At 53.8% G+C, this 21,138-nt stretch overlaps 2 protein-coding genes across 2 annotated transcripts; one reads left to right on the top strand and one right to left on the bottom strand.

Moving 5' to 3' along the window:
* Positions 1 to 4,003: 4,003 nt before the first annotated feature.
* TRIM72 (tripartite motif containing 72) lies at positions 4,004 to 14,158 on the top strand. The gene is made up of 6 exons (XM_002826375.3): positions 4,004 to 4,410; positions 8,553 to 8,648; positions 8,747 to 8,977; positions 10,358 to 10,380; positions 12,192 to 12,310; positions 13,549 to 14,158. Exons 1-6 carry the CDS (start codon positions 4,021 to 4,023, stop codon positions 14,121 to 14,123), a joined length of 1,434 nt encoding a protein of 477 aa, XP_002826421.1. The 5' UTR covers positions 4,004 to 4,020; the 3' UTR covers positions 14,124 to 14,158.
* PYDC1 (pyrin domain containing 1) lies at positions 5,248 to 13,834 on the bottom strand. Its single transcript, XM_002826378.3, has 3 exons — positions 13,565 to 13,834; positions 5,989 to 6,515; positions 5,248 to 5,440 (listed from the first exon to the last, which is right to left on the bottom strand). Exon 2 carries the CDS (start codon positions 6,272 to 6,274, stop codon positions 6,005 to 6,007), a length of 270 nt encoding a protein of 89 aa, XP_002826424.1. The 5' UTR covers positions 6,275 to 6,515; positions 13,565 to 13,834; the 3' UTR covers positions 5,248 to 5,440; positions 5,989 to 6,004.
* Positions 14,159 to 21,138: the final 6,980 nt, after the last annotated feature.

Consider the following 21,138-nt stretch of genomic DNA (forward strand, 5'->3'; position numbering starts at 1 on the left):
AGAGACTTAAGGACAAAGAAGGTGGGGACACAAAACTCCCCTGGATTTCTCAGTGTGCCGGTAAAGAGCGCCAGTTTGGCTGGGCGCAGTGGCTCACGCCTGTAATCCCAGCACTTTGGGAGGCGGAGGCAGGCGAATCACGAGGTCAGGAGATCAAGACCATCCTGGCCAACATGGTGAAACCCTGTCTCTACTAAAAATACAAAAAATTAGCTGGGCGTGGTGGCAGGCGCCTGTAGTCCCAGCTACTCAGGAGGCTGAGGCAGGAGAATGGCGTGAACCCGGGAGGTGGAGCTTGCAGTGAGCCGAGATCTCACCACTGCATTCCAGCCTGGGCGACAAAGCGAGACTCCCGTCTCAAAAAAAAAAGAAAAAAAAGAGCACCAGGCTCCTGAGACTTTTCACATCATAATTTCAGAATTATATCTGCAGTCATTTATACAGGTAATTGCTCTTATCCGAAAGAATAATAGAACTTTTCTCCTCCTAAAAGAACCAAATGGTTACAGCCAGAACGAGGGCCTAGGTTAAACAAGGTGTCAGGCAGCCTGAAGTAGCTACCTTCCTAAGCAGGCCAGCAGAAGTTCGTGCTGTTACCACGCAACATGCAAGAAGGAATGAGCGGTCAGGCACGGTGGCTCATGCCTGGAATCCCAGCACTTTGGGAGGCTGAGGCGGGTGGATAACCTGAGGCCAGGAGTTTGAGACCAGCCTGGACAACATGGTGAAACCCCATCTCTACTAAAAATACAAAAATTAGCTGGGCGTGGTGGCATGTGCCTATAATCCCAGCTACTCAGGAGGCTGAGGCAGGAGAATCGCTTGAACCTGGGAAGTGGAGGTTGCAGTAAGCCGAGATCGTACCACTGCACTCCAGCCTGGGCGACAGAGCAAGACTCCATTTCAAAAAAAAAAAAAAAGAAAAAATTAAGAACCTAAGAGACGGGCAAAGGGAGAGTCCAAAGGGGAGATTAAGAGAGTGAAACAGAAACAAAAATTCATTCTGAGAGAGACAGCAGTTGAGAGAGGAAAGAGTAAAACCAGGAAAAGGTTTGAGGGAAGCTAAGAGAAAGATCAAGAGGCCAAATGAGAGGGACTGAATTTGCGTGTTTATTCATTCACCTAGTATCTGTAGAGCGCCTAATGTGTGTCACACACTTTAGTCTAAGCTGGAGACAAGCAGTAAACACAATTTCTATTCTGTAGGAAGAGACAGACAAGAAACCAGCAAACATGTAGAATGCATTGCATGTCAGATGCTGATAAATGTTATGGAGAAAAAGAAAGCCAGGCAGTGAGATGTTGGGGAGTTAGGAGATTTAAAATCAGGGAATTGGGAGAGGACTTGCTGGAAAGGTGATATTGAGCAAAGTCTGAGGGAGGAAAAAGAGGATGCCATGCAGTACCTAGGTTGGAGAGTGTTCCAGGCAGAGAGGACTGTAAGTGCAAAGTCCCCGATGCCGAGTGATCAATGGGGAAAGGGGTGATAAACGAGTCAGAGTGATTGATGGGGTCATAGCAGATAGGGCTTTGTGGGCCATAGTTAGCACTTTGGTTTTTATTCTAGATGAAATTTCTTTCTTTTCTTTTTTTTAATATTTATTGATTTTTTTTTTTTTGAGACGGAGTTTTGCTCTTGTTGCCCATGCTGGAGTGCAATGGCATGATCTTGGCTCACTGCAACCTCTGCTTCCCAGGCTCAAGCAATCCTCCCATCTCAGCCTCCCAAGTAGCTGGGACTACAGGTGTTCTTCACCATGCCCAGCTATTTTTTTTGAGACGGAGTTTCGCTCTTGTCACCCAGGCTGGAGTGCAATGCCGCGATCTCGGTTCACTGCAACCTCTGCCTCTCGGGTTCAAGCGATTCTCCTGCCTCAGCCTCCCAAGTAGCTGGAATTACAGGTACCTGCCACCACACCCGGCTAAGTTTTGTATTTTTCATAGAGACGAGGTTTCACCATGTTGGCCAGGCTGGTCTCAAACTCCTGACCTCAAGTGATCCACCCGCCTGGGCCCCCAAAGTGCTGGGATTACAGGTGTTAGCCATCGCGCCTGGCCCTTGCCAACTTTTTAATGGGGTTGTTTTCTGCTTGTTGAAATGTTTAGTTTCCTTATATATTCTGGATAATAGATCTTTGTTGGATGCATAGTTTGTGAATATTTTCTTCCATTCTTTTTTTTGAGATGGAGTCTCGCTCTGTACCCCAGGCTGGAGTGCAGTGGCGCGATCTCGGCTCATTGCAAGCTCTGCCTCCTGGGTTCACGCCATTCTCCTGCCTCAGCCTCCTGAGTAGCTGGGACTACAGGTGCCCACCACTGCGCCCAGCTAATTTTTTGTATTTTTAGTAGAGACGGGGTTTCACTGTGGTCTTGATCTCCTGACCTCATGTTCCACTCGCCTCGGCCTCCCAGAGTGCTGGGATTACAGACGTGAGCCACCACGCCTGGCCTTTCTTCCATTCTTCAGTTGTCTGTCTGTTGATAGTTGCTTTTGCTTTTGCTGTGCAGAAGCTCTTTAGTTTAATGAGGTCCCACTTAACAATTTTTGTTTTTGTTGCTTTTGAGGACTTAGTCAAGAATTCTTTACCAAGGCTGATATCCAGAATGGTATTTCTCCTGGGGTTTCTTCTACGATTTTTATGGTTTGAAGCCTTACATTTAAATCTTTAACCCATCTTGAGGTAGTTTTTTTATATGGTGAAAGGTAGGGGTCCAGTTTCATTCTCTTGCATAAGGCTAGCCAGTTATCCCAGCGCCACTTAAATGAAATTTCAGCCGAGATTTGAAAGATACACACACAGGAACCAGGGCAGAATTGAGTTCTGGGCTGCAGGCTCTGGATTCAGTTCATTCACTTATTCAATCTCTCTCTATCATTCATTCTCCAAGCATTTAGAGAGGGCTACTTTGTCCTAGGGCTTGTCCTGGGTACTAGAGAGACCAAAGTGGAAAAGACCCTCCCCTCAGGTCTGGAGGAAGAAAACATTTCAGGGCGGGGTGAGGTCCTGCCCTCCTGCAGGTGGGGTAATCCTGCCAGGGTGACCTTGGTCAGCCATAAACTTGGGGAATGAGTGGGTGACAGGCTGGGGAGGGGCTGCAAGCAAGGAGGAAGGAGCTGGAGAGTGTGGAGGTGGGAGTGGGGGGAGAAAGGGGAGACCCCCTTCAATTTTCTGTCTTTTCCATGGTGTGAAAGGCCCTGTCACCCTGCTGGCTCTGAGCTCTGGCTCCAGGCAGGCCGGGGAGAGAACAGTGGATGGGCCAAGACAGGTGGCCCTGGCATGTGATGTGTGCCCAGGGACTACTCAGCCCTCACTTTTAGAACGGTTTCCGGAAGTGATGGGAGGGATTGGGCAGGGCAGCTAAATATAGTCCTGGGGCCATGGCTCAGTCTGGGAGGGTCTTCCGCTGAGCACTGTGTGCCCATCACACGTGGTGTCCGCTGCCAGCTGCCCCTGTGAGTCCCTGTCCTTGCTTGGAGCCTGCTGCTTGTCGCAGATCCTTGGACACAGCCCTGACCCCAGTCCAGCTAGGCTCGACCCTGCCTGGTCCTCCTTCGAGTCTCTTTCAGCCTAAGATCTCCAACCAGACCTGTGAGTCCCGTGGGCTGGAGAGAGGGGGAGGGGAGGTCTGGGTATCTTGGTAAAGTGGGGGAGGGGAGTCTCGGAGTGGGGGCTCTGGAGAATTTGGGGCCGGGACTAAGGTCAGAGGCTGAGGCCTGGGGCTAAGGCGAGGGCAAGGACAGTGGGCTAGAATCTGGGCTTGTGTTCAGAAACTGGGGTTGACTGATAGGGTATATTTTTGGGGCTGGAGCTGAGAATTGCAGTGGAGGCTGCTTTTGGGCCTGAGACCGAGTTCCTCTTCCCCCTTGGCCGTCAGAGTCCCATCCAGTGTAGGATGTGAGGTCATTACAGGCTGGGGCTTCTCCCTGCGGGGCGGCGGGCCCGGCCTGGGCTAGGGCTGGGCCGGGAGCACGGCGCCGCGGGGTCCCCCTAACCTACTCCTCCTCCACCCAGGCCCGCCATGTCGGCTGCGCCCGGCCTCCTGCACCAGGAGCTGTCCTGCCCGCTGTGCCTGCAGCTGTTCGACGCTCCCGTGACAGCCGAGTGCGGCCACAGTTTCTGCCGCGCCTGCCTGGGCCGCGTGGCCGGGGAGCCGGCGGCGGATGGCACCGTTCTCTGCCCCTGCTGCCAGGCCCCCACGCGGCCGCAGGCACTCAGCACCAACCTGCAGCTGGCGCGCCTGGTGGAGGGGCTGGCCCAGGTGCCGCAGGGCCACTGCGAGGAGCACCTGGACCCGCTGAGCATCTACTGCGAGCAGGACCGCGCGCTGGTGTGCGGAGTGTGCGCTTCACTCGGCTCCCACCGCGGTCATCGCCTCCTGCCCGCCGCCGAGGCCCACGCACGCCTCAAGGTGCGGGATCCGTGCGCATCGTGGTCGGAGGGGTTGTTCGATGGCGCGGGGCCTGGCCGATGGGGAGGTCGCTGCACTGATTTGGATTCTGAGTCTCTAGAGAGGCTCACGAGCTCCTGGAGTTGCGGGGAGCGGGGGCGGGGCGAAGCAGCCAGAAAGAGGGTCTGAGGAGCTGAAGGCGGGGCTGGCAGAGGAAAGCCGCGCAGGGATGGAGCCTGGCGAGAAGGGCGCTGAGCAAACCTAGGTTTCCCGGCCTTAGTCCCTAGAGGGACCTGGAGATGGGCGGGCGGAGCCCCAGGGCGGGTCTGATGGGCCGGGCGGAGCCAGGAGGAGCAGGGACTGACCAGCCCCTGGGGCCCACGCGCGCATTCCTGCACCCGGTGGGCCGGTCGGGCTGGCTCCCTGCTCGGCTCTGGCCCACTTTGGACTGGAGGCGCGGCGTTCCGGACCGAGCCAGGCGGCCGGGGCGGGGCTGTCCCGTTGTGCTCAGCGGAGGCCCACGCACCCCTGAAGCTGCGGAACTTGGGCTGGCCTGACGGTCCCCAGGCGGGGCCTCACCAGAAGGGAGACTGGAAGGGCTAGGTAGCCGGGATCTGCACTTATGTGCGCGGGCCCAGGGTGGCACCGAGAGCCCCGTCCAGGATGTTTCTCTGGGTGGAGCTGGAAGTCCCAACGCCTTGGGAGCCCACACGCAGTTGTGTGCGTCCTGAGGTACCCAGAAGAGACACCCAGACAGAGGCAAATAGAGACGAACGCACACTGGCCAGTGCGTGTCATACGTGTGGCAAAAGCACACACGTATAGCTATCGGCGGGCACGTGTGCGCGCAGCCCCAGGAAAGTCTGCCATGATTATTTATTGGGCAGTGGAAGAATAAATGACAGGTGCAGGGGATGGAGGAGGCGGGGTCTGGAGGCACGGAGGCGTCCTTGGTCCCCGAGGTGGAGACACTGCTGTTGTCTTACGCGACTGGTGCGCGCGCGGGGCTGGCTTCACAGGCGTTGCACTACTCCTTCCCTTGGCCCGCCTCCTGGAGGGAGTAGACCACAGTCCTTTCGCTGGTATTCGAGGCCCCCAGACTTCCCAGGGACCCAGCCTCTCAGTCCTGCCTGGCCCAGTTCAGCCCAGTCCTAGCTGGTGGTCTCCTAGCTCAGGGCAGGAGCCTCCTCCCGGGAGCCCTCCCATCCCAGCACACCTGTGCTTAAGACCCCAACCTCAGGGCAACCCACTCGGATCCCTTTTGCTCTTTGCAATAAATCTTACTGCTGCTAAAAAAAAAAAAAAAAGACCCCAACCTCGCCCAACCTTGCCCGTCTTTATCTGCGAAGAGAGCACAGAATCCATGAAACGGAACAGGGCCCAGGCAGCCCATGAGCCTGGAAGGGGGCAGTGGGGCGAGATGCAGCCCACCGGGGTTCGCGGCAGCCCAGCCCTTCGCCGCCGGGAGGGGCTGACCTGAGGTCTGAGGGAGGACCCCAGGAGGGACCCTGAAGGAGGAGGGGAACAGGAAGGCTCTGGGCGGGACCTGACGCCTGGGTCCTTGGCGAGGAAGCGGGGTTGGGTCCCGAGATCACGTACCAGCTCAGAGTGGCCGTCACGCGGCCCGCTGCAGCCGTGCGGCCTCCTTCAGCATGCGCATGTCGCGCAGCACGGCCACGACGAGCTCGGCTGCGTAGTCCTCGTAGTAGGAGGCGACCAGCTTGTCGGTGAGGTCCACGATATCTAGCTGCCCGAGCGCGCCCCGCGGGATGCGCTCAAAGCCCTCGCTCAGCGGCACCATCCCCAGCTTTATCTTGAACTTCTTGAGCTCCTCCGGGGTCGGGTTCTCCAGCACCTTCAGGATGGCCTCGCGCTTCGTTCCCATGGCTCAGCCCTGCGCCTCTGAGCCACCGAGGGCCTGGAGCCATCAGGTCCTACCTTTCCTGCAGCAGGTGGAGCTGCCGCCCCCGGGGATGTCCCGGGGAGGAGACTGATCTGGCAGCTCGTATTCAACCCTGTGGCTCCTGCTGGGAGGGGACTCTGCAAACACCGCCTAGAGGGTCCCCCAGTTTCCCCTGGGAGAGTGGGGGCGCCAAATTGTTGAGGTGGGGATTGCTCTTCCCAATCTGCAGAGGAGGAAACAGGTTGCAAGTCATTGAGGCAGGAATGGAACTGATTCCATGGCCAGGCACCTCCCAGCAAAGAAGTGGCTTTGTAGCCTGGCATGGTTGCTCATGCTTGTAGTGCCAGCTACTCGGGAGGCTGAAGCAAAAGGATTGCTTGAACCTAGGAGTTCGAGTTGTGATTCTGCCACTGCACTCCAGCCTAGGCAATCCTGTCTCAAAAAAAAAAAAAAAAAAAAAAAAAAGTGGCTTTGGCGAGAGTATTGGGAGCTCTCCTATATTTGCATATTTGCATTTGAGGTCTTGGGTGAGATCTAGACCACAGAGTGTTTGGTTGGTCTGTGCAGGGGACATTTTTTTTTTTTTTTTGAAACGCAGTCTTGCTCTGTCGCCCAGGCTAGAGTGCAGTGGCACATTCTTGGCTCACTGCAACCTCCGCCTCCCTGGTTCAAGAGATTCTCCTGCCTCAGCCTCCCCAGTAGCTGGGATTACAGGCACTTGCCACCGCGCCCGGCTAATTTTTGTATTTTTAGTAGAAACGGGGTTTCACCATCTTAGTCTGGCTGGCCTTGAGCTCCTGACCTCATGATCCACCCGCCTCGGCCTCCCAAAGTGCTGGGATTACAGGTGTGAGCCACCGCGCCCGGCCAGCAGGGGACATTTTAATTAAATTTCCTGCCCCCTACTCCAAGCCCATGCGTGTACAGGCCGACTTGGGGGTCAGGCAGGCGGGCCGACTTGGGGGGTCAGGCAGGCGGGCCGACTTGGGGGTCAGGCAGGCGGGCTGACTTTTGGGGGTCAGGCAGGCGGGCCGACTTGGGGGTCGGCAGGCGGGCCGACTTGGGGGGTCAGGCAGGCGGGCCGACTTGGGGGTCAGGCAGGCGGGCCGACTTGGGGGTCAGGCAGGCGGGCTGACTTGGGGGTCAGGAAGGCGGGCTGACTGAGGCTGATGTTCTGCTTTTAAGTAAGAGAGGAAGCTCAGGAGTAGGGGTAGGTTGCCTTTCTTCTTTCATATATCCTTCATGTACCCCCTGAGGTCTGTTGTGTGCCAAGCTCTGTGCCTGCCTGTCTGGTGGGAGAGACCAAACCACATTGATGTTTGTCATCCTCGCAAAGACCTGTGCTATGGGGCTGACTGCTGAGCAGAGGGGATCAGGGAAGGCAAGGCCAGGGAGGGGTCAACAAAACAGACAAGGGGCTGGGGGTGTGGCCGTTCATGCCTGTAATCCCAGCACGCTGGGAGGCTGAGGTGGGAGGATTGCTTGAGGCCAGGAGTTGGAGACCAGTCTGGGCAATATAGTGAGATTGTCTCTACCAAAATATTTTAAAAAATCATGGCCAGGCATGGTGGCTCATGTCTGTAATCCCAGCACTTTGGGAGGCCGAGGTGGGTGGATCACCTGAGGTCAGAAGTTTGAGACCAGCCTGGCCAATGTGGTGAAACCCTGTCTCTACTAAAAATACCAAAATTAGCCAGGTGTGGTGGTGCACCAAAATTAGTCCCAGCTACTTGGGAGGCTGAGGCAGGAGAACTGCTTGAACCCAGGAGGCGGAGGTTGCAGTGAGCTGAGATTGTGCCACTGCACTGCAGCCTGGGTGACAGAGCGAGACTCCATCTCAAAAAAGAAAAAAAAAAAGAATCAGAAAATTTGCTGGGCATGGTGGTGTGTGCCTATAGTTCCGCCTACTTGGGAGACTGAAGTGAGAGGGTCAATTAAGCCTGGGAAGTGGAGGCTGTAGTTAACTGTGATCATGCCACTGCTCCAGCCAGGGCAACAGTGTGAGACCCTGTCTCAAAACAAAACACCAAAATAAATAAATAAAAAACCGCACCAAAATAGACAAGGGGCAGGGGAAGCATTCAGACCTCAGGAGTAGCACTGGCTGGGGCTGGGAGGCATGTAAGTGGGTTTGGGGATGGGAAGATGGCTGGAGGAGGAGCTGGCATTGAGGTTGAGCCACAGAGGGCAGGTTTAGGATGGGAGGTATGGGTTTTGGGTGGGTGGCATCCCCATCACTTCTCCATGCCTCGCCCCCCAGACACAGCTGCCACAGCAGAAACTGCAGCTGCAGGAGGCATGCATGCGCAAGGAGAAGAGTGTGGCTGTGCTGGAGCATCAGCTGGTGGAGGTGGAGGTGAGGACTTCACAGGGCCATGTCTGGGGGCTGGGGGCCAGGCTAGGGGTCTCCAGCCAAGAGCCTTTATCCCTTCGATCACTGCCCCATCCCTGCAGGAGACAGTGCGTCAGTTTCGGGGGGCCGTGGGGGAGCAGCTGGGCAAGATGCGGGTGTTCCTGGCTGCACTGGAGGGCTCCTTGGACCGCGAGGCAGAGCGTGTGCGGGGTGAGGCAGGGGTCGCCTTGCGCCGGGAGCTGGGGAGCCTGAACTCTTACCTGGAGCAGCTGCGGCAGATGGAGAAGGTGCTGGAGGAGGTGGCGGACAAGCCGCAGACTGAGTTCCTCATGGTGAGCACTGGGTGACCTCCCCTCCCTGCCTCAGCCCCCTGCTCAGTGCCCAGAGACCTCATCCCATTGTCAGATAGGCCCAGAGAGGGGCAGGGATAAGCCAGCAGCACACAGCCGGGAGGGGCAGGCCTCAGGACTGCTGTATGGTTGTTTAGGTTGAGCACTGCATAAGGACATTGTATTAAGTGAGCACTATTCATATCGTAGACATTGTAGGTTTATATATTTATTAGGACACTCTTTTTTTTTTTTTTTTGAGACGGAGTCTCGCTCTGTTGCCCAGGCTGGAGTGCAGTGGCAGGATCTTGGCTCACTGCAACCTCCACCTCCTGGGTTCATGCCATTCTTCTACCTCAGCTTCCCGAGTAGCTGGGACTACAGGCACCCGCCACCACGCCTGGCTAATTTTTTCTATTTTTCAGTAGAGACAGGGTTTCACCGTGTTAGCCAGGATGGTCTTGATCTCCTGACCTCGTGATCCACCCGTCTTGGCCTCCCAAAGTGCTGGGATTACAGGCGTGAGCCACCATGCCCGGTCTTTTTTTTAAAGGCAGGGTCTCACTCTGTCACCCAGGCTGGAGTGCAGTGGCATGATCATAGCTCACTGCAGCCTTGACTTTGTAGGCTCAAGCAATCCTCCAATCTCAGCCTCCCATAGCTGGGACTATAGGCGCTTACCACCATGCCTGGCTAATTTTTGTATTTTTAGTAGACATGGGTGTCTCATTATGTTGCCGAGACTGGTCTCAAATGCCTGGGCTCAAGCAATCTGCCTGCCTTGGCCTCCCAAAGTGCTGGGATTATAGGCGTGAGCCACCGCACCCGGCCTATTAGGACAGTTTTCTAACAGGTGGAATCAGAGTTTCTTGGAGGCGAAGATACCTTTTTGTAATCCACATAAAAGTGAAGGGGTAGGGGTGGCCTTGAGTTCTAGGTCTCTTTTGCCTTTTTTTTTTTTTTTTTTTTTTTTTTGAGACAGGGCTTTGCTCTGTTGCCCAGGCTGGAGTTCAGTGGCATGACCTCGGCTCACTGCAACCTCCTTCTCCCGGGTTCAAGTGATTTTCCTGGCTCAGCCTCCTGAGTAGCTGGGATTACAGGTGGCTGCCACCATGCCCAGCTAATTTTTTTGTAATTTTAGTAGAGATGGGTTTCACCATGTTGGCCAGGCTGGTCTCAAACTCCTGGCCTCAAGCAATCCACCCACCTTGGCTTCCCAAAGTGTTGAGATTACAGGCATGAGCCACCTCGTCCGGCCTCTTTTAGCTTTTCTGATTCTTCCTGACATTGCACTCAGCATTCCTAGTTGTCTACCCCATCCTCAAAAGTCTCCAGTGTCCTCACCATTGGCTTCACCACCATTCTCTTTTTCTCTCTCTCTAGAAATACTGCCTGGTGACCAGCAGGTGAGAGCAACCTGGCCCTGTCCCTTTGCCCGACTTGTCCCAGTCTTCTAGGGACACCAGCCGGTTCACTCTCCACTCACTATTGTGCCTGCACACCCGCAATTCAGTCTGCTGCCCCACCCCTGCCTGAACACAAGGTTGTAGACAGAAATGATCTGGAAGGATCCTTTCACTCAGGGACCTCCTAGATTGGTGCCGTGAGACACATGTGGGTGGGGACACAGGCGTCACTGTGCGCTCAGTGTGGCCGTTGAGGGAAAGGGGTGGCCAGGGATGGAGTGAATATTTGAGTTGGGTCCTGGAGGGATGAACAGGAATTGGCTAGGCAAAGCGCTGGGAGAAGAAGGGCATTGCGAGGAGAAAGGCATTGCGGGGAGAAGGGCATTGCTAAGAGAAGAACGGCGTTGCTGGGAGAAGGACATTGCTGGGAGAAGAAGGGCATTGCTGGGAGAAGGGCATTATGGGGAGAAGGGCATTGCGGGGAGAAAGGCACTGCTGGGAGAAGGGCATTGCTGGGAGAAGGGCATTGCTGGGAGAAGAAGGGCATTGCTGGGAGAAGGGCATTGCTGGGAGAAGAAGGGCATTGCTGGGAGAAGAAGGGCATTGTGGGGAGAAGGGCATTGCTGGGAGAAGGGCATTATGGGGAGAAGGGCATTGCAGGGAGAAGGGCATTGCTGGGAGAAGGGCACTGTAGGGAGAAGGGCGTTGCTGGGGAGAAGGGCATTGTGGGGAGAAGGGCATTGCTGGGAGAAGGGCATTGCAGGGAGAAAGGTGTTGCTGGGAGAAGAAGGGCATTGCGGGGAGAAGGGCATTGCTGGGAGAAGGGCATTGCGGGGAGAAGGGTATTGCTGGGAGAAGAAGGGCATTGCAGAGAGAAGGGCATTGTGGGGAGAAGAAGGGCATTGCAGGGAGAAGGGCATTGCGGGGAGAAGGGCGTTGCTGGGAGAAGGGTGTTGCTGGGAGAAGGGCACTGCTGGGAGAGGGGATAGCCAGTGAGAGGGCTGGTGAGTGGGAGGGAAGAGGAAGCTGGGGTGGTAGGTGTGTGCACCCTGGCAAAGCTGAGAGGCTTGGACCTTATCCCAACATAAGGATTAAAAGAAAATGTAGTTAGGCCAGGTGTGGTGGCTCACGCCTGTCATCCAAGCACTTTGGGAGGCTGAGGCGGGTGGATCACCTGAGGTCAGGAGTTCGAGACCAGCCTGGCCAACATGGCAAAACCTCATCTCTACTAAAAACACAAAAATTAGCCAGATATGGTGGCAGGCGCCTATAATCCCAGCTACTTGGGTGGCTGAGGCAGGAGAATTGCTTGAACTGGGGAGGCAGAGGCTGCAGTGAGCCAAGATCATGCCACTACACCCCAGTCTGGGTGATAGAGCCAGACTCAATCTCAAAAAAAAAAAAAAGACCAAAACCAAATAAACAGTGGTAAAATATATGTAACATAACATTGACAATTTTAAGCTTCTTTTTTTTTTTTTAAGACAGGATCTTGCTATGTTGCCCAGACTAGACTCAAATTTCTGAGCTCCAATGAGCCTCCTGAGTCAGCTTCCCTGAGCAGCTGGGACTACACTCTACCTCGCTCATTTTAAGCATTTTTAAGTGTGCATTTAAAATTCAGTGGTGCTAAGTACATTCACATTGTACAACCATCACCAGTGTTTATCTCCAGAATTTTCTCATCTTCCCAAACCAGAACTCCAAAGGAAGAGTTTTAAGCAGGGGTGCGATGTGGGGAGATCCTGGAATCCCCCCAGCCCTTGTCCTCCTCTCTCACACATGCCTCCCCTTCCCCTCCCCACCCCCAGGCTGCAGAAGATCCTGGCAGAGTCTCCCCCACCCGCCCGTCTGGACATCCAGCTGCCAATTATCTCAGATGACTTCAAATTCCAGGTGTGGAGGAAGATGTTCCGGGCTCTGATGCCAGGTACCGGGAGGGACTGGCTCAGGTTTGTGTGTGACCGGGCAGTTGATGGGAGGCCCTAGCCGCCCTGGAGAGGCCTCCCTGTCCCAACCGGGGAGGCCACTGAAGGAAGTACCCATTGCCCCTTTGCCTCTGGACTGCCGCTGCAGTCCTCTAACCTGTGTTGGGAGGAGGGCCTTTGAGAGCATGGGGTTTGCAGTGGGTGACTGACATGAAGATGCTGCTGCTGTTGGCGGCACGGGACACTGGGGCCTGGGTCTGAGCCACTGACTTGCTGTGTGATCCTTGGTCAGTCTCTGCCCCTCTATGGACAGTGGAGATGATAAATCCTGCCAATTGGGGACTGAGGCTCTGCAGAGCTCCTGGAACCCTGGGGACTGGCCTGGGTCAGAGAGTGACTCTGGCAGCCTGTGGCTGGGGAGGCCCAAGGGCTCAGTTCCTCCCCCCAAGAGCTGGATGATGCAGGTTACAGAGCTCTGGGACATACACATTGCTGGGGCAGCCCTTCCTGCCTCAGCAGAGGTGGGAATGCAGACAGCCTCATTTTATTCAAGATAAAACTAAGGCTCAGAGACTGGGTCTAGGCTGATGTGAAGATCGGTCTCCTTGACCTCGGGCCTTGGGCCTTGGGCCTTGTCTGGGCCTCAGATGGTGAGTCCCATGCCTTGTATCAATTTAGTCCTGTTGGCCAGGCTCAGTGGCTCACGCTTGTAATCCCAGAACTTTGGGAGGCCGAGGTGGGAGGATCACTTGAGCCCAGGAGTTGGAGACCAGCCTGGGCAACATAGTGAGAACCCCTGTCTCTACAAAAACTTTAAAAAATTAGCCAGGTGTGGTGGCATGTGCCTGTAGTCCCAGCTACTTGGGAGATGGGAGATGGGAAGATTGCTTGAGCCTGGGAGTTGGAAGTTGCAGTGAGCCAAGGTTGCACCTGTGCTCCAGCCTGGGCGACAGAGTGAGACCCTGCCTCAAAAAAACAAAAACAAAAACAAAAAGCAACAATAACAACAACAAAAACAAAAAGAAAATGCAGGCCTGCCTGCAACCCTAGAGGGAAGCAATCATGGACTCATCTCACAGCTGGGCAAACTGAAGTTGAGCCAGGTGTGGTCTTGTGGCCCAAGCCCAGTGAGCAGAGATGCCAAGAGGATTAGGGGAGACAAAGCTGGCTTGTAATTGGTTGGGAGAAGACCCCAGCGAGGCAGAAACCTAGGGTTTTCTGACTGTGTTCTCTCTGACAGCGCTGGAGGAGCTGACCTTTGACCCGAGCTCTGCGCACCCGAGCCTGGTGGTGTCTTCCTCTGGCCGCCGCGTGGAGTGCTCCGAGCAGAAGGCGCCGCCGGCCGGGGAGGACCCGCGCCAGTTCGACAAGGCGGTGGCGGTGGTGGCGCACCAGCAGCTCTCTGAGGGCGAGCACTACTGGGAGGTGGAGGTTGGCGACAAGCCGCGCTGGGCGCTGGGCGTGATCGCGGCCGAGGCCCCCCGCCGCGGGCGCCTGCACGCGGTGCCCTCGCAGGGCCTGTGGCTGCTGGGGCTGCGCGAGGGCAAGTTCCTGGAGGCGCACGTTGAGGCCAAGGAGCCGCGCGCTCTGCGCAGCCCCGAGAGGCGGCCCACGCGCATTGGCCTTTACCTGAGCTTCGGCGACGGCGTCCTCTCCTTCTACGATGCCAGCGACGCCGACGCGCTCGTGCCGCTTTTTGCCTTCCACGAGCGCCTGCCCCGGCCCGTGTACCCCTTCTTCGACGTGTGCTGGCACGACAAGGGCAAGAATGCCCAGCCGCTGCTGCTCGTGGGTCCCGAAGGCGCCGAGGCCTGAGTCGCCGGACGGGTCGGGGAGGGGCGCAGGGGCCTGTGTTGAAGCTTAGGTCTCCTTGGTCGGGTCTGACAGGAGAAGGGTGGGGAGCGGGTTGCCAGGGCCCAGGGGGCTGGGAACTGGGGGATCGCCCAGAATACTGACAAGCGTGGGGGTAGGACTGGCGTGGTGGCTCATGCCTGTAATCCCAGCACTTTGGGAGACCGAGGCGGGTGGATCACCTGAGGTCAGGAGTTCAAGACCAGCCTGGCCAACATGGTGAAACTCCTCTCTACTAAAAATACAACAATTAGCTGGGCGCGGTGGCATACGCCTGTAATCCCAGTTACTTTTACTTGGGAGGCTGAGGCAGGATAATTGCTTGAACCCAGGAGGTGGAGGTTGCAGTGAGCGGACATTGTGGCACTGCACTGTAGCCTGGGTGACAAGAGTAAGACTCTGTCTCAAAAAAAAAAAAAAAAAAAGTGTGGGGGTTGGCATGACCTGGGGACTGCTTGTGAGGGGTTGGGGTGACGCTGGGGACAAGACCCCATGGGGTAGGGAGATCTGGAGTCAGGTCAGTGGGGAAATCAGAATTTGGGAACCAGGAGGCCTGAGAATTCCAGGAAGAAACTAAGGTTGAGCAAGGGAGGGACAGGGCCAGGTTGGGGGATTGATGGGAGTAGCTTGAGAACCTGTAGAGTACGGGACTCCTTCTGCCTCACACTCCCCTCCTCCTTAGGCCTTGGGTCCCCCGCTCCAGATTCACCTTACCCAAAGGCCTTCCACTTAGTTCTCCATCTTAGGCATGCATTAAAATCACCTTTTTAAAGCTCTTAACCATGACTTGTTAAAGCATAGGGTGCCAAGTTTCTGATTTAGTAGGTTGGACAGGTCAAAAATGCTCATTTCTTTTTTTTTTTTTTTTTTTTTTTGAGACGGAGTCTTGCTCTGTCACCCAAGGCTAGAGTGCAGTGGCGCCATCTCGGCTCACTGCAACCTCTGCCTCCAGGGTTCAAGCAATTCTCATGCCTCAGCCTCCCAAGTAGTTGGGACTACAGATGCCTGCCACCACACCTGGCTATTTATTTTTATTTTTTTATTTTTAGTAGGGGTTTCATTATGTTGGCCAAGCTGGTCTCGAACTCCTGACCTCAAGTGATTCACCCGCCTTGGCCTCCCATAGTGCTGAGATTACAGACATGAGCCACTGCATCTGGCTGAAAATGCTCTTTTTTTTTTAATTTAGTTTTTGTAGAAATGGTGTCTCGTTATGTTGCCCAGGCTGATCTTGAACTCTTGGCCTCAAGTGATCCTCCTGCCTTGGCCTTCCAAGTGCTGGGATTACAGGTGTGAGCCACCACACCCTGCCAAAAAAGTGCATTTCTAGCAGGTTCCCAGGTGACGCTGCTGGCCACAGGGGCTGACGCTGCAGGAAGCCCTGACCTAGTGCACACCCCATTGGGCTCTTCACTGTCAGTGTAGATCAAGGAGAGGCATAGGTCCAAAATATGTTTCCCCAGTCAAAAACATGTAAGGTTTGCACCAGGAGTGGAAGGAAACAAACAAACATAAACCAAAGCAAAGACATTTAAGGGCTGGGTATTCATGCCTGTAATCCCAACACTTTGGGAGTTTGAGGCAGGAAGATCATTTGAGGCCAGGAGTTTGAGACCAGCCTGGGCAACATAGCGAGACCCTGTTGCAACAAAAACCAGAAAAACAACAAAAAGAAGACTTTGGAAAACTGCCAGAGCTGATTCTAGGCGAATAAACAACCCTCGACTTAACTTGCTTTGCCTCTGGGATATGTTTATCGAGCGTCTTGAACGTTGAGGAAGCCAGCCAAGAGAAACAGCCTGATGCCAAGGTCACACTGTTCCCTGCTGCTCATGGGGAAGAGAAGGCCCCCAACTAGATGTCCCAGAACTGGCCACTCCCCACTTACTTGCTGGTTCACACCTTCTTTGGTTTTAGCACACAGGGCATTTCTTGGGCTCTGGAGTAACCACTGAGGCCAGAGTGAGAGTCCCTCTTCCCTGGAGGGAGAGGCCTTTGGGGATCCAGACAGGCTTCTCTCTTGAGGGAAGACGCTGGCCTGGGGTCACTCATTTTCACAGGGAGGGTGTGCTGGTGGGATGGGTGGAAGGGCCTGGGGCCCTGGCAGCCCATTGCAGAGGTTTTCTCGGGAGATGGTGGGTATGGGACTAAGGGTGAAAGGGAAGTTGTGAGTTGGGTAAGAAAGGCCTGAGGATCTGGCAGGGGAAGGCGGCACACCTGGGTGTGTCTCCCAGAGGAAGGCCTGTGGAGCCCTGGCTTCAGGAGACAGAAGAGAGGATTAACGGTAGAAGTTCTTTCATGTTAGAAAATAAAACAATATAGTAAAGGGATTATTTGGTTGTAAAATCCAACACCATTAATAAAACTGTTATATTCTGACTCCTTCCTCATTAAATCTGCATGAAAAGACACATGACCTACTGCAAGTCCTCCTGATTGCCCTCTAGCCTTCAATCTTGACTCGGTAATGTTTCCAAAAATGCAAATGTGGTCACGGGACTCAGTTGCTCAAAACTTTCAACAACTGCCTCTTGCCTACAGGATAAAGCCCCCAGTCTTTGGCTTAGCATGTGAGCTGTTCTGCCATGTTTTTTGTTTGTTTGTTTGTTTGTTTTGTTTGAGACAGAGTCTCCCTCTGTCGCCCAGGTTAGAGTGCAGTGGTGTGATCACTGTAACCTCCGCCTCCTAGGTTCAAGGGATTCTCCTGCCTCAGCCTCCCGAGTAGCTGGGATTACAGGTGCCCGCCAGGCTGGTCTCGAACTCCCGACCTCAGGTGATCCACCCATCTTGGCCTCCCAAAGTGCTGGGATTACAGGCTGGCCTTCCAGCCTCATCTGTTTTTAATTAAAAAACAATTTTTTTTTTTTGAGACAAGGTCTTGCTGTGTCGCACAGGCTGGAGTGCAATGGTGTGATTGTGGCTCACTGCAGCCTTGTCCTCCTGGGCTCACATGATCCTCCCACTCCAGCCTCCTGAGTAGCTAGGATGGCAGGCACCCACCACCGTGCCTGACTATTTTTTATTTTTTGTATTTTGGTAGAGATGAGGTCTCACTATGTTGCCCATGCTGGTCTCGAGCGCCTGGCCTCAAGCGATCCTCCCATCTCGGCTTCCCAAAGTGTTGGGATTACAGGTGTGAGCCACTGAGCGCAGCCCAGCTTCATCTTTTATTTTATTATTATTTTTTGAGACGGAGTCTCACTGTGTCACCCAGGTTGGAGTGCAGTGGCATGATCTCGGCTCACTGCAACCTCCGCCTCCCAGGTTCAAGTGATCCTCCTGCCTCAGCCTCCCGAGTAGCTGGGACTATAGGCGGGTGACACTACGCCTAGCTGATTTTTGCATTTCTAGTGGGGACGGGGGTTTCACTATGTTGGCCAGCCTGGTCTCGAACTCCTGACCTCAGGTGATCTGCCCACCTCGGCCTCCCAAAGTACTAGGATTACAGGCTTGAACTGCCACGCCCAGCCCCAGCTTTATCTTAAAAAGAAAAATTCTCTGTTTTAATATCTAACAGGGCAAATATTGAAAGATAAACCCACATAACAAAAGCTCTTCGGGATCCTAGTGTTGGGGAAAGGCTGCTGTCCATTGACTGTCACTGAACTCTCTGTCATTGCTCAGGCTAAGGACTGGTCACAGTGAGGGAGGGACCTGTGGTCTCCCGTGTTGCTCCTCACCCTGTAGACTGTGGGCTGTGGGCTGTGTCCAGCCTCACCTTGGACCACCGCCCTGTGCATGTCTACACTCTTGCCATGCTGAACTGAACTGCTGGGGTCTCTGCACCTCCTTTTTTTTTTTTTTGAGATGGAGTCTTGCTCTGTCGCCCCAGGCTGGAGTGCAATGGTACTATCTCAGCTCACTACAACCTCTGCCTCCCATGTTCAAGTGATTCTCCTGCCTCAGCCTCCCCAGTAGCTAGGATTACAGGCACCCACCACCACGCCAGGTTAATTTTTTCATTTTTATTTTTATTTTTAGTAGAGGCGGGGTTTTACCATGTTGGCTAGGCTGGTCTCGAACTCCTGACCTCAAACCATCTGCCTGCCTCAGCCTCCCAAAGTGCTGGGATTACAGGCATGAGCTGTCGGGCCTGGCGCCTGCACTTCTTTTTTAGGAATGTCGGTTCCCTCCCACTTATCCTTCATGGCTCTCCCAAAACACCACCATTTCCTGTCCTCTCTTGACCTTCTAGGCCTCCAGGAAGAATCAGTTACTCTCCTCTCCGGATCTCCCAGCAGCTCCTCCACCATGTGTAGCCCACGGCATTGAATTGTCTACACACAGGCCATGGGTGTCTGGAGGGATGGTGGTATCTGAGACCCAAAGCCTCCTTCTGAGGAAATGGGTACTCTGAGAAGCAGATGCCAAGATAGGATTAAATGGGCAGAGATTTTAGGAGGGAAGATGCCCATGTGAGGGAAGACGAGGAGGGCCATTAGACTGTGTTGCAAGTCTGCTGTTCCGTGTGGGAGGGAGGGAGGGAAGGCTCTTGTGGCGTCTCCTGCAGCCAAAGCCACTGTCCAAACACTCCTGTGCCTTCCGGGACCCGGGCTGGCTTTAGTCTCCCTGCAGAGCTGAGTAATGTATGCTCCCTTTTGTTGGAATTATATTAGGAAACTTTCTTTCAAAGCTGCCACAGGTTCTTTCTGCGTATAGTTGCCCCAGCTTGAGCTGCATGCATTGAAGGAAATGGCCCATGGCTGACTGGGTGAGGTGGGCTTTGTGGGAAAAGCTGCGTAATCCAGGTGGTCCTTGTCGGGTGGGGCTGCCTGACCCAGGCAGGGTCTCCCTGGGGATGTAGGAAGGTGAAATGTGAACAGAGAAGGGAGTTCCTCCAGCACATGTGTTCTAAAGCACCAGTGTCCCCTCCGTGAGTCCCTCCTCTCCACGGGAACGCTGGAAACCCCCAGTAACTGGCTGCCAAGACATTTCCTGTGTTTCCTGACATCTTTAGGTAGCATAATAGCAAACTTGAACCTGCCAAGGCCATGATAAAACTGCAAGCAAGAACATTTATTGTGGCCGGGTGCAGTGGCTCATGCCTGTAATCCCAGCACTTTTGGAAGTTGAGGGGGGTGAATCACCTGAGGTCAGGAGTTCGAGACCAGTCTGACCAACATGGTGAAACCCCATCTTTACTAAAAATACAAAAATTAGCCAGGCATGGTGGCGCATGCCTGCAATCCCAGCTACTCAGGAGGCTGATGTAGGAGAATCACTTGAACCTGGGAGGCAGAGGTTGCGATGAGCTGAGATCGGGCCACTGTATTCCAGTCTGGGTGAGAGAGTTGAAACAGGAATTAAAAGAAATTAAAGAATGTGTAAGCAAAAACTCAGTTGTATGTAAGAAAAACCAATTCACCCTGAGGAAGAGAAAGAACTGAAGTCCTTTAAAAATTAACTGCCTGTTTTTCTGTGGCTAGTGAGCCTTATCTCTCTCTCCTTCCCAGGCATTGTGAAGACCCTGTTTCTCTAGCTGTGCAGCTGCAAGGTCACTAGGCAGATACACTGAAGTCATAAAACATGTTTTTCCTTGAAAAGTAAAAAATGATGTAATGCATGTCTCAATTGAATAACTGTCTTTGTTTCTCACTTCTGTAATATGCTTCCCCCTGCACAGATCTCCCCCTGCCCCACAAAATGCTTAAAAGGTAACGGGAGCCGGGCACGGTGGCTCATGCCTGTAATCCCAGCACTTTGGGAGGCCGAGGCAGGCAGATCACGAGGTCAGGAGATCGAGACCGTCCTGGTTAACATGGTGAAACCCCGTCTCTACTAAAAATACAAAAATTAGCTGGGTGTGGTTGCAGGCGCCTGTAGTCCCAGCTACTTGGGAGGCTGAGGCAGGAGAATGGCCTGAACCTGGGAGGTGGAGCTTGCAGTGAGCCGAGATAGTGCCACTGCAGTCCAGCCTGGGTGACAGAGTGAGACTCTGTCTCAAAAAAAAAAAAAAAGGTAACTGGACTCTTTGTTCAGGGCTCAGTCTTTTTGGATGTGACTGGGCCGGTGCACCTAAATAATAAATAATAAGTATCCTCCTCAACCCCTTGGTCTCTCTGATTCCTAAATTATCCCACTGCAGAATGAGACACTGTCTCAAAGGAAAAAAAAAGAAAATTTATTGAGACCTTATTATGTGTCAATAGCTCTCTATTCAGAATCTCACTGATCTTCGCAACCCTAGATCTCACAACAACGAGAGCCCCACTAGGTTGCCTCTTATACCGGGTTCATGCATTCCCTGGATGCATGACAGTCTGATCACAAAGGACCCCGGTCCACAGGAGCGTGATGCATCTTGGAGTATCGACTTTATGCCAAGATTCTTCTTCTTGATACTAGTGGTGGTGAGAAAGTTGTGTAATTTAACCAAAAGTAAAAATCAAGATGTCACGTTCCCATTAAAACAAACGTAGAGTACAGAATCTGCGTGAATTTTCAAGCTAAAACAAGAGATGTCCACAAAGTTTTGCACTGGTGCTGGCCATTTGTATAGGCCTTCAGACTCTCAAAAATGTGAGTTCTTAAAATTATTATTATTTATTTTTGAGACAGGGTTTCACTCCATCACCCAGGCTAGAGTACAGTGGTGTGATTTCTGCAGCCTCGACCTCCCAGTTTCAGGTGATCCTCCCATATCAGCCTCCCAAGTAGCTGGAATTACAAGCACACGCCACCATGCCTGGCTAATTTTTTGTAAGTTTAGTAGAGACGGGATTTCACTGTGTTGCCCAGTCTGGTCTCAAATGCCTGGGCACAAGTGATTCAACTGCCTCAGCCTCCTAAAGTGTTGGGATTACAGGTGTGAGCCACTGCGCCTGGCCTAAAAATACTTTATTGCTAAAAATGCTAAGGATCATCCGAGCCTTCAGTGAGTCGTAGTCTCTTTGCTGGTGGAGGGTCTTGCTTCAATGTTGATGGCTACTGACTGATGAGGATGGTGACTGCTGAAGGTGGGGGTGGCGGTGGCAATTTC

The sequence above is a fragment of the Pongo abelii genome, chromosome 18 (assembly GCF_028885655.2).
Source record: "Pongo abelii isolate AG06213 chromosome 18, NHGRI_mPonAbe1-v2.0_pri, whole genome shotgun sequence".
NCBI lineage: Eukaryota > Metazoa > Chordata > Mammalia > Primates > Hominidae > Pongo > Pongo abelii.